Here is a 13,803-nt window from a genome sequence, read left to right as displayed (position 1 = left end):
AAAATAGAAATACTAATAACTATAATAGGCTGATGATAGTAAAATACAACTTGTGCACTATATTAGATGCTTCTGAAATAATCATTCACATTCTTTTAAGATGTAGCTTTGTTTGAGGAAACAACAAACCAACATTTAATGATTTATGGCTTTATAGCCCATGGTCACTTTTTACTTTCAGTGTATGGAAAACAGAAGTGTGAAAATTCTGTATAAGATCGTCTTGTGTTCCACACAAAAAGTAATTCATGCTGGACTGATGTAAGGGTGAGTATATGAGAAAAAAAAAAAAAAAAACAGGTAAGTATTCTTTAAAAGTATGGCACCAGATTTCACAGCAAAATCGGAAGTGTAAAAGTGAGATGCTGAGGGTCGGTCTTACGAATGCCTTAGATAAGATAACACACCTCTGAAAGCTTGGAGAGGAGCCAATGGGAGTAATCACAGAAGAAATCAATACTCAGCAACAAGCCAGCACACTGGAAGGAAACAGATCTCTGAAGAGCCACAAATCTAGAGTGTGAACATTACAAAAATGTTTGTTTCCTACTAAGGTGTATCATAATTTTTTTTGGTATGCCTTTTATTTATTTATTTATTTTTTTCATGTCACAAAGATTATGAACCTCTGAATTGAATTATTTTATTTTACATTATTTTGTTTTATTTCGTTCTTGCTTTTTATTGTACTTTTGTGCTTTAGTCACGGTAAACAAACACAAAATTTACCTTAATATCTAAACTACACACCATATTTGCCATTTCTCTCTGCAGCTGTATAAAATGTAAACAATCATTATTATATAAACACTTGCATGAAGCCTAAGTGCATAACAGCTTCCATGATGCATCTGAGCTCTGATCTGATGGCTTCATAATAATTACTCAAGCTGTGATTACATAGCAACTCTTTGCTGATTGAATCATCTTACTGATGATCATACATGTTACATGACACCCCCTGGGTGGAATGGTTTTTAATGATGGGAATGGTTTCTTCTTTGAAGAAACATCTATGAGAAGCTAACACGATACTCTAATTACTCTACATCTACTTTGGACAGCATACATTGCAACTGTTTGAGTTGGGGCAAAAAATAAACTGCCTTTGCCATTTCTGCAAACAAAAATCTCTATGCATTATATTTTATCCAGTAGTGTTCCTTTTCAAGTTTTGACCACATGGACAGGTTTAATGCCAATCAAAATATTTTGCTACATAAGGAAAGTTGCACATGTTTGCCTACTCTTGAATCACTTATATGCCTTTCAAAATGACATGTGTGCACCTACTGGTACATGACTGTACACTGTAAAAAACAATTTGTTGAGTCAACTTAAAATAATTTGTAACCTGGCTGCCTTAAAATTTTAAGTTCAGTCAACTCAAAAAAGTTTATTCAACTTTAAATGTTAAATTATACTAAGTGACAACTTAGATATTTGAGTTGAATCAACTTAAAATTGTAAGGCAGCTGGGTTACTTACCCATCTGTTAAGTTTAGCAAACACAAATAAATAAGTTGTTACTTAGTACAACTTAACATTTCAAGTTGACTAAACTTATTTTAGCTGACTGAACTTAAAATTGTAAGGCAGCAGGGTAACAAATTATTTTAAGCTGACTCAACAAATTGTGTTTTTTATTTTTTACAGTGTAGCCTGTTTGAAAGAAAGAAAGAAAGAAAGAAAGAAAGAAAGAAAGAAAGAAAGAGAAAAGAAAAGAAAAGAAAAGAAAAGAAAAGAAAAGAAAAGAAAAGAAAAGAAAGACTGAATGAACCAATGCAAATAATATCCAATGTCTAGACAGGGCAAAATACATAAGCATATCTCATGCAGTCAAGATTACAGAAGTCAATGGGTTATATGGACGGTAATGGAAAATACAAGATAATCAACTCTATATGTTCACGTCTATGGCAGGTATACTAAAATTGCCCACCCCCACCCAAATAACAATTTGGACATCTTTTGAGAATTAATTAATATAAGTGAGTGCTGTGATGTGACAACCCAGAACACTCCCATTGTAATCAGCAAAGCTGTCTACGGCCCAAGAATTCATAATGTGAGCAGTTATGCTGTTTTACTTTGTTTCCTTGGGTTGCAAAACTAACAGTATATTTAAATGACATTTAAGTGGTTGTGTAATTAGATTATTTTACAAAATGTTTCACAATTCTTGTTCCCTGTTTAATATTGTAAAGCAAAGCATTAGGATATGCAAATACTGTTATCAGTGATTTGTTCATAGTGACAGATCGCTTGCAGCATTTTTGAAACAGTGTGTTGCATTCAGTAGCAAAAATGTAAGAAAAGAGCACCCAAATGTCAAAAGCTTGACAGCAAAACAGACAATTTAACAAATAAATGGACTGATTCCTAAATCACTGCATTAAAATTATGACAGATGAGCGAACACTGTTTTTGGATATGCAGATGAATTATAGTAAATTTGCTGTGTATCTCCAATTCAGATTTTCCAATTCAGACAGACAGGCAAATATGACAAAGATAGAAAAAACATGACAGACAGATCAACCATTGAGTAGACAGACAGAGACATATAGATATATTACAGACAGATAGACAGACGGATAGATAGAACATAGAAAGAATGATAGAACGATCGATAGAACGATAGATAGATAGACAGACAGACAGACAGATAGATAGATAGACAGATGATAGACAGACAGATGATAGATAGATGGATAGATAGACAGACAGACAGACAGACAGATATAATAAAGATAGAAATAAATGACAGACAGACAGAGACAGATAGATAGATAGATAGATAGATAGATAGATAGATAGATAGATAGATAGATAGATAGATGATAGATAGATAGACAGATATGATAAAGATAAGAAAAGATGACAGACAGACAGATGATAGATAGATAGATGAATAGATAGATAGATAGATAGATAGATAGATAGATAGACAGACAGACAGACAGACAGACAGACCATTGAGTATTATTTATTTTTACCATGTCATTTTAGTCACCGGCCCCTAGACACCCTGCATTTTCTAAAAGTGGTCCCTGAGCTGTGGAATTTGAGTTTCTCTCGTATATGGTTTTACTGCCCCAGGGTTTCTGAAGAATCTCTAGAACAATAAAAGGACAGTGCGATGCGGGAATGACATCCACATCAACACACTGCGGCACATGGCTGCTCGTCCAGGGGGACACATCCATCACGGCTAAGGTCAAAGATCTGAACTTCTACCTTCTGAGTGGGATGGATGTCTCCACGGGGAGCCATTCACTACTGTCTGCTGATCGGCCCTTTTCACGTCTCCTATACATCAATCTGCCCTTGTGCTTAAGTCACAGCACTAGGCAGAAAATAAGTGTGAAGATAAGCACACTCAGCAAAAACTTCCAATCAATTTAATTTGTTTTGAATGAGAAAGTACAAAAGTTTTGTATAAGTGTTTTCTAATTTTAACTGAAACCATTCTGGGTTTTACTGCATGCCAAGATGCAGTGATTGGAAGGACGATATGGAGGGAATTGAGGTGATGGCACACATACAATAATGGACTGGTTTTTGCTCATTACATATCCCATAACTTTAAACCACAAGCCAAATTTACTTTAAATTACTTTTAAGTCTTTATATGAAGACTGACCTCTTTTGCATTGAAAAATCTCTCATCATCAACTCCAATGGGTCTGCAGCACATTATGCATTATCAACAGCTCTGACCTGATACAATATAAGCATGTTGACTCACACCGTGTGGCGTCCCTGAAGGGAAACATTATTGCAATTCTAATGACCACTGAAATGTTTAGCGATGAAGCATGTCTGAGCTGCGAATTCGTACAGCCTAATGAAAAATGGATGAGATTACATTTCTTGGAATGAATCTTGGCCTTGTCCTTAGTTAGCATTCAGTGGACACTATGCGTAGCTGACCTAGTCTGGCTGAACCATGTCCCTGAACAGAGCGGGCACATCTGAATCTTCAGGGGCGAGAGAGAGCAAGCACTTGGGAAGCTGGACTGCCAAACTCTGGTGGTCATGGTTCAAGTGAGAATACAGTGTACGAGGTCAACTCCGCTACCAACTTCAGCCTGTTACTCTAATGGTATTCTTGCACACTGCGATATGGAAGTGTCAGCTGTTCGGTTCAAGTCCACAGGGGAAAGAATCCACCAGAGAACATGCAAAATCTAATAGAATCAAAACATAGTGGACCGAAAGGTCAAGGTTGAGCAGCTGCAACTGCTCTAAAAAGCATTTTTTCTCAATGGAAAATTAGGCATATATTTTAAATAATACACCAGCTGAGATACTGCCATCCAGATAAATGCGAATGCTTAGAAATAGCTCTCTCTAGACCTCCTTGTAATGGACAGGAACCTTAGGAGAGCAAAAGATTGTCTGAGAGATAAAGTCAGGAAAAAGCAGAGTGTGCTCTCGGAACAACAGGATGACAGTAAATGATCCTCACTGTTGGTTTTGCCCGATGAATGAGTTCTGGTGTCTATTGGAATGCAGTTCCATTTCATTTCAGCTACGCCAAGGAGCAAAAGCTTTGAGATCTATCCTATTTTCCGTCATGTAAGTCCCCTTTTTATCATCTGAAACATGAAAAAAGAGATATGGGAGGAAAAATGTGCGTTCCTTTAAAAGTTTCTTTCACCCCTCTCATAGAACATTTGCATTCTTTCAGAAAAATACTGCTTTCCACCACAAACCATTTGCACTTATTTTGCAAACTTACTGCATTTTCTCAAACTTAGTGTGTTCTCTCGCAAACTTATTACACTTTCTCACAAACTTACTGCATTTCTCGCAAAACTTATTGCACTCTCTCTTAACCTTATTGCGTTCGTTTGCAAACTTATTGCACTTTCTTGCAAACTTATTCCACTCTCTCGCAAACTTACTGCTTTATTTACAAACTTATTGCATTCTCTCAAACTGAGTGTGTTTTCTTGCAAAGTTGTGTTGTCTTGCAAACTTATTGCACTCTCTCATAAACTTCCTGCATTCTCTTGCAAACTTATTGCACTCTTTCTTAACCTTACTGCATTCTCTCGCAAACTTTTCGCACTTTCTCGCAAACTTATTCCACTCTCTCACAAACTTACTGCATTATTTTGCAAGCTTATTGCATTCTCTCAAACTTAGTGTTCTCTTGCAAACTTTATGCTTTCTTTTGTAAACTTACTACATTCTCTCGCAAACTTATTGCATTCTCTCGTAAACTTACTGCATTTTCTCACAAACTTATTACACTTTTTTTTGTAAACTTACTGCATTCTTTTGCAAACTTATTACACTTCCTCACAAACTTACTGTATTCTCTCGCAAACTTATTGCACACTCTCGCAAACTTATTGCACTCTCTCACAAACTTACTACACTTTTTTCGGAAACTTATTGCATTCTCTCGAAAACTTACTGCGTTCTCTCACAAACTTATTGCACTCTCTCATAAACTTACTGCATTTTCTCACAAACTTATTACACTTTTTTTTCGTAAACTTACTGCATTCTTTTGCAAAACTTATTACACTTTCTCACAAACTTACTGCATTCTCTCGCAAACTTATTGCACTCTCTCACAAACTTACTACACTTTTTTCGGAAACTTATTGCATTCTCTCGAAAACTTACTGCGTTCTCTCACAAACTTATTGCACTCTCTCATAAACTTACTGCATTTTCTCACAAACTTATTACACTTTTTTTTCGTAAACTTACTGCATTCTTTTGCAAACTTATCACACTTTCTCACAAACTTACTGCATTCTCTCGCAAACTTATTGCACACTCTCGCAAACTTATTGCACTCTCTCACAAACTTTTTGCACTTTCTTGCAAACTTATTGCACTCTCTCACAAACTTACTGCACTCTCTCACAAACTTACTGCATTATTTTGCAAACTTTATGCTTTCTTTTGTAAACGTACTGCTTTTTTTCACAAACTTACTGCATTCTCTCGCAAACTTACTACACTTTGTTTGCACACATTGCATTCTCTCGCAAACTTATTGCATTCTCTCGCAAACTTATTACATTCTCTCGCAAACTTACTGCGTTCTCTCACAAACCTACTACACTTTTTTCACAAACTTATTGCATTCTCTCGCAAACTTATTAAACTTTTTTCGCAAACTTACTGAATTCTCTCGCAAACTTATTGCATTCTTTCACAAACTTACTACACTTTTTTCGCAAACTTATTGCATTCTCTCAAAAACTTATTGCATTCTCTCGCAAACTTACTGCATTTCCTCACAAACTTATTACACTTTTTTTTCGTAAACTTACTGCATTCTTTTGCAAACTTATTACACTTTCTCACAAACTTACTGCACTCTCTCACAAACTTACTGCATTATTTTGCAAACTTATTGCATTCTCTCAAACTTGTTCTCATGCAAATTTTATGCTTTCTTTTGTAAACGTACTGCTTTTTTTCACAAACTTACTGTATTCTATCGCAAACTTATTGCATTCTCTCGCAAACTTACTGCATTCTCTTGCAAACTTACTACACTTCGTTTGCAAACTTATTGCATTCTCTTGCAAATTTATTGCATTCTCTCGCAAACTTACACTTTTTTTGCAAACTTATTGCATTCTCTCGAAAACTTACTGCATTCTCTTGCAAACTTACTACACTTTGTTTGCAAACTTATTGCATTCTCTCGAAAACTTATCGCATTCTCTCACAAACTTACTGCATTCTCTCGCAAACTTATTAGACTTTTTTTCACAAACTTACTGTATTCTCTCGCAAACTTATTGCACTCTCTCACAAACGTATTGTATTCTCTCGCAAACTTACTGCATTTTCTTCCAAACGTATTGCACTTTCTCTTACACATATTGCACTCTCTCACAAACTTATCGTGTTCTCCTGTAAAATTATTGCATTCTCTCGCAAACGTATTATACTTTTTTCACAAACTTATTGCATTCTCTCCCAAACTTCTTGCATTCTCTCGCAAACCTATTGCACTCTCTCTTAAACTTATAGCACTGTCTCTTTACCTTATTGCACTCTCTCGCAAACTTATTGCTTTTTCTTGCAAACTTATTGCATTCTCTCAAACTTAGTGTGTTCTCTTGCAAATTTACTGCTTTCTTTTGTAAACTTACTGCGTTCTCTCAAACGTATTGCACTCTCTCGCAAACTTACTGCATTCTCTCACAAAAACACATTGCACTTTCTCGCACTTATTCACAAACTTATTGTGTTCTCCTGTAAAATTATTGCATTCTCTCGCAAACTTATTGCGTTCTCTCGCAAACTTATGATGTTTTCTCTTAAACTTGTTGTTCTCTCTCAAACATATTGCATTCTCTCGAGAAGTTGTTATGCTGTCTCGCAAAACTATTGTGTTCCCCTGAGAAACTTTGTGTTGTCTCACAAAACATTTTATTTTGTCACAAACATATTGTGTTCTCTCATAAACGTATTGCATTTCCCTTGAGAAATTTTGCATTCTCTCACAATAAGTTTGCATGTTTGCTTGTAGAAAAGTATTGCATTCCACGGAGAAACTTCGCATTTCCCCGCAAAAGTACTGGAATATAGTTTTTCCTCCCAACTCATATTAATTCCATTACAAAAGTTTCTGAAGTGGATGCAAAATTTTAAATACAAAGTTTCTCTGGGAAACGCAACAAAAGAATGCAAAGACACCAAAATATATGTTTCCCTCCAATCTCATTTTATTTTCCAGCTTGTTCCCTTAAGGGCTCTGTATATTTCAAAGCAACTCACATAATGCAATTAACCTCAAGCATGCAAAACGTGTGGAAAGCACACACATTTAGACTGGCAAGCCCAAGTTTATTTGCATAGCATATTTCCCACAAACTGGTAGTTTTAGTTTTCCTTAAACAGATTTAGGCTTGGTGTTTATAATAAATATTGTTTATAATGAAGTTATAATGAACACCATGTAACTTAGCTTTTATTTTCTCTTTCTCTCTCTCTCTCTCCTGATCAACCTGATGTGACTTCTAGTCCAAAAAAAATACAGTACTGTATGCCTGCTCCATATCTCACCTTGAACTGTTGCCATACAGTCGTAAATATAAATGTAAGAGGTAATTACTGTGAAACCATCTGAAATATAGTGAACTTTAAGGCTAATTTGAGTTACTCAACATCTGAAACTGTATAGGTATTTACAGTGAAAATTTGGTCACAATAACACTGGAAGAAGGTGAGAGAAACCCATTAATGTGAAATCCAATAATTCATACTAACATGTACACATCTCTACAATTTCCTTTAAAAGATCCACTTACAAATGTTTCCACACTAGAAAAAAGTGGAACCAGTAAATCAGTGTTCAGTCTGGAATATCCTTTATCTTCATTAAACCTGGAGGTCAAATGCAAATTAAGTCTTCAACCCAGACAGACTTACTGTAGGGTGAATGTATGACTTAGTGATATTAAAGTAATACACTATACGGCCAATTCTAGTTTCAGTTTGGCTACTCCAGTCATTTCAGTGAGAACAAAGAGTAAATCATTTCTATATGGACTTCACTTTGTGCACAGGGGAAAATGTCAGGCTAGAACAAAAAGGGCCCTTCCTAAACTGTTGCCACAAAGTTGGCAGCCCATAATTCTCCAGAATGTCACTGCTTGGTGCAGCATTAAGATTTTTAAACACTGTATGGCTTCCAAAACCATTAAGGGAGGAGTCCATCTACTTCTGGCAATATGTTTTAGTTATAAAGGTATATACATGCTAACAAGCTTCTGATGGAATAAATACCAAAAAGCACCATAAATGTTGTCTTTAAAACTTCAAGTTTATAAATCAAAATTCACTGACAATCTTCCCCTACATTGAGATCTTAACTTCTGAAACATTTCAATTAAGCCAGAATCATGAACAAATCAGTTTGATATGAAAATTAATCACTCAGTCTAATTTCCTACCTGGATCAAACGATTCACTGACAACCAGCTCAAAAGAATGATTCATTTAGCCGTTCTGGTGGTGACAGATTTTGGTCCCAAAAAATGTTGGTCTATTTTCCAGACAGGGGGATTTTATAACTTCAAAAAACTATTTTTATGTTACCTTATAATGCCCATCTGTCATTTTGGGGCTTGATGGCCATGGCAACTATACAACTTACTGTTGTAAGAAAAACAGTTCTTTCCCAAAAAATGCATCTTTTATGTTCTATATAAAAATAAATAAACAAAATAATGCTATATAGGTTCTAAATATTACGAGGGTCAGTAAATAAGAGAAAAGCCTGATTTTGGGGTTAACTATTTATTTAACATTCTAGGTCTTTTTGTATCCAAAAATGAGTGTGTTTAAAAGAATAGAAAGATTACTGAATTGAAGCCTGAATTAAAAAGCAGTTTCCAAGTCTTTGCAAGAGGAGGATCAATATATAGTTTCTCCACTTTCATATCAGGGTGCTACATCAATAAAACGCTAGAAAGCACATCTATGCAACACAAAGGAAATACAATAAATTACACTGGTGTCCAGTGTGAAAGGATATGTGTCATCATAGATTGAATGAGAAGTGAATCTAGCTGTGTTTAGACCGGTTGGAGACGCACTGTGCAAATTTCCGACATCGCAATCTGCATTAAATTAGAATCTATCTGTCCTGCCGAGTCATTATGAATTCTGCAGAAGTGAACATTTCCTACTAGTAATGCATGCTGATACAGTGACTATGCAAAATATACATATATCAAACAATGTGTAACAATGTAACAGTGAATGCATGTGTTATATTCACATACATTGACTGTTACAGTGTTACACACAGTATGACTTGAGCATTTTCCTGAAATTTTAGGCGCTTTTATATATCAGGGGTTGGTATTAATTAATTAATTACTTTCTAACTAACTAATTTGATCATATGAAGGTCACATTAAAACTGGAAACTTTTTTCCAACTTTTTTTTTTTATCATCTTGCTACTTTCAAAGTGCCTTTTATTGACTGATTTTCCCATTGTACCATTGTCCAGAAGTGTCCATTGTACAGAAGAAGTGGAGTCTGCACAAGAGACAGCACTTCTATCAGCGCGATGCCGCCTATCCCGCCTTTACTAACTTTAAGTTAATCGACAACAAATTGTGACTACCGGGGAAAACGGGACATCTGGTGATTCTATCCCTAACCATTCAGGTGCTGAGGCCATCGATTCAGATCGCCAGATCGCATCATTACGGCTGCCATGCTGAGACTAGACATGCAAACGCCCCTTATCCAATTGCAATCTAATGACAGAGACGCACATTTGACAGAGGATAGCCTATAGAATGTATTTTCAATGTCCGGTAGTTCTCAAATAACATTCTCGTCCCATCTCGTCTTGTTAACAAAGAGGCGGCATAAGTTTCATCATACTTTTTATTATCAGAAATTAGTTTTAGCTCATCAATGTTTCGTCACAGAAAAATTTTTTCGTCGTCATCTTCGTTGACGAAATTAACACTGAATTCAGTCTTGAGATATAAAAATCCATCATAAAAAAGAATTGATCATGGAGCTTTTTAAAACTGTGATAACCTAAACAAGAAAATATTTGAATATTTATTGTGTGAAAATTATTTATATCAACATATATTATGACTGTCGTAGCCGTAAAAAAAAAAAAAAAAAGAATTTCCACCATCAACATTTTCACTTTCCCAGAAGATTATAGTTGAAAAATATATAAATAAATAAATACCCATACATAATGCATAAGGCATGTTTTAAAATTCTCATGTTATATATGTAAACTTTAGGGCTCTGTTTCGAAACCTAGTGTGCTACCAAGTGGCAACCTCCCGCTCTCTCTATTGAAGCCAACACGGAAGTGACTTAAACTGCAATTCATCGACTGGCCCCTAGAGACTGGCTCCAAAAGGGAGTCAATCCCATAGACTTCCCATGTTAAAATGGCCAACTTTACAGCAGAAAACAATATGTTTACAGCCTGGTACAAAAAGTGGTTTTGGTCCATATAGCTAATTGTGCCCTTCATGTCAACTGTGAGGGGGGTGAATTTTTTTATAACTCATCCGGTTAAATTATATTAAGCCTTAAAGTTCTACATAATTTAGGGTGTGGCCACTTGAGTGACAGTTGGATTGCTGCTGCTGTCACCACTGTCGCGCTAGGCGGGTGTGGTTTCAGCAACCAGTTTCACCCACGTCCCGCCTCTTTGCTCTTTCGATAATCCGGGAGTGACGTGCAGTGATGCGATTCCAAGATGGCGACGACCGACTCCCGCCCACTAAGAGCTTCAAAAATGCTCTTCAGAAACCTACGGGTGATGTCACGGACACTACGTCCATATATTTTTTACAGTCTATATGTGCTACCTTGCCACTGCTCAAATTAAACTTCAGAAGCGCGGTGTTGCTGCAAGAACTTAACATTAGCATATCGCTAAACTAACAACTTACTCTAAAAAGCATTAGAGTAAAATTACACAGACACACAAATATAGGAAAAGTAGCCTCTCTGAAATTAATCACTTTTAACTGCTACTTTTCTGTATTTAATTATTTTATATTTATAATCAGCATTTCTCTCAGAGTGCATGTCTTCTTTCTTTTTTTTGAGCTTGTTGCAGTGCATTCTGTGATTCTTCATACTCACGCTGCCTACCTTCTGGAACATCAGGAGCTTATGAGTTTTGGAAAACACAGATATCATCTAAATTCGATCCCTCCAAAGCGATACTGAAGATGCCAGACAATTAGGAAAATTTGTGAGGGAGAACTTACCTTCTGAATCTTGAGAATAGCTAGCAGCGGTGAGCAGAAGAACGCCAATGCCTATTCCCAGCCATTTAAAGAGCCACGACCTCTGGCGCATCTTCATGTATTACAGCATGCTCACCTGCGAACATAAAGAGACAGATTACAGTCTTCTCTACGGAAGAAGTGCTTCTTTCGCATGCATGAGCCGCATAATGGAGACTGCACCATTTAAGACGCATGAGTCATAAGTCATATAATTGGTAGCCTATGCATTTCTAGACAGACCCCAGGGGGATTCAGATGCCAAGTGACCGTTTGATTTTCATCTCTTTGAGGAAATTATTTACCGTTTGTCATTAAAAGCAATCCCAAGGACTTTGAAGTTTACTCACAGAACGTTCTAATTAATTCTGGTATCAAAACAGACAATGAAACCGGCTGAGTCAATTTCCCAGCCATAATTACTTGAGTCATTTTACATCATAAAAATAATAGAGAGTTTGGCTTTGGGGATGTTGCATCAAACTGAAATCCTCGGTAATAACAGTGGGCAGGAAGCATTTGCTGCACATATAACCTTTCCCTTTGAAGTGAGCAGAGAGATAGATAGCGTTCTTCGTGTGAGAGATATAACAACCCACAGCAAAGTGCAGCTTTGAAGTTTGCAACATGTCTGAGGGGTCAACGAACTCCTTCCTGGAAAAGACTCAAAGACCAACATGCTTTGACAGGTTTGGATGGAAGGAAGAGATAAGCTTCGCTCCTAGAGGAATAAGGTCAATTTATTTATATTATAAGTAATCAGAGGAGACCGAGTCAGAAGTGAATTCTACAACAATAAGAGTCTGTATCATCTAAAAGATTATAGATAACGCAATCAAATCAATAGCGATTTTTTAAATTAGGTCAGTTTTAGTGAACGATGGAGACAATAGTGCTAAAAAACAGATTTCTGAGACATGATGGTGCTCAGTTGTACATGTTTTTGACAACAGCATTTCCATTTCATCAGAAAAATGTTCTAAATAAGCTTCATTTTATTATATCTTATTATATTTTATTTCAACCCTGTTTTACACAGATATGTTATTACTCTTTGCAAAAACCATTTTGTGGGCATTCATTTTTTTCAGTGGGTTTTTGGTTAAATGGCCAAAATAAGTTCTGTGGTTAACACAACCCTAGTGAAAAATAAATATACTAAAATGTATTTAAAGGGGTCATCAGATGCCTAGTTTCCGCAAGTTCATATGATTCTTTAGGGTCTTAATGAAAAGTCTATAATATACTTTGGTTAAAAATTCTCAATGGTTGTGTAATACCCTTTTTACCTTGTCAAAATGAGCTCTGCAAAAATCATCTCATTCTAAAGGACTGTTCCTTTAAATGCAAATGAGCTCTGCTCACCCCGCCCCTCTCTTCTCTCTGTGGTGTAACGAGCTGCTCTGAGAGATTGTTTACTTTAGCCGCATTTAGCGTGTTTAGCCGCAAAACTTGCTAACTAGCACATTATTAGGAAAGTTGATTGCAGAGATTCATAAAAAAACCCTTATACTCACTTCTGCTGTACGTGAAGCTGGATCACGAATGATTTGCGTGAACATAGACGGATTTATGTAGATTGGGAGGCGCATTCCATTCACAAACAAACGTAATCCACTGCATCTTCAGCGGCTCAGATGTCAGGAGTAAATGACGACCACTATGTTCATTATTACATCCAGCAGCACAACACCTCAATCGCTCAATCAGAGATATTCTTGTATAATTTACATCCCTGCTCCGGCATCGAAATAATGGAGGTCGGACTGTGACAAATGATCTGAGGTAAGATGATCATGTCAATCAACTATCGTGGGATATTATTTTTACAGATTAATTAAAAACTACTGCATGGATTTTTATCATAAGGTAGATGTGTACATACACTGCCAACACACATTAATGTTCAAACAACATGTAAAAGTGAACTTTGTATCCGATGACCCCTTTAAAATAAATTTGTTTCATGCTAAGTATACTACAAATGCATCTACATATTATGTACTTAATAAAAATACCCT

The 13,803-nt window shown here is 36.1% G+C and overlaps 1 protein-coding gene across 2 annotated transcripts in view; it reads right to left on the bottom strand.

Annotated features, from left to right (window-relative positions):
* The window catches only part of pcdh15b (protocadherin-related 15b), a 245,671-nt gene that overhangs the window by 217,702 nt on the left and 14,166 nt on the right, over positions 1-13,803 (bottom strand). For both annotated transcript variants that reach the window (XM_051124508.1, XM_051124507.1), the window contains exon 2: positions 11,765-11,879. In XM_051124508.1, the coding sequence (XP_050980465.1) occupies positions 11,765-11,861 (97 nt within the window). In that variant the 5' untranslated portion in view covers positions 11,862-11,879. The remainder of the gene's footprint in view (positions 1-11,764; positions 11,880-13,803) is intronic.

Source organism: Labeo rohita, chromosome 12, assembly GCF_022985175.1.
Source record: "Labeo rohita strain BAU-BD-2019 chromosome 12, IGBB_LRoh.1.0, whole genome shotgun sequence".
NCBI lineage: Eukaryota > Metazoa > Chordata > Actinopteri > Cypriniformes > Cyprinidae > Labeo > Labeo rohita.
This window is presented reverse-complemented; position numbering and strand designations above follow the sequence as displayed.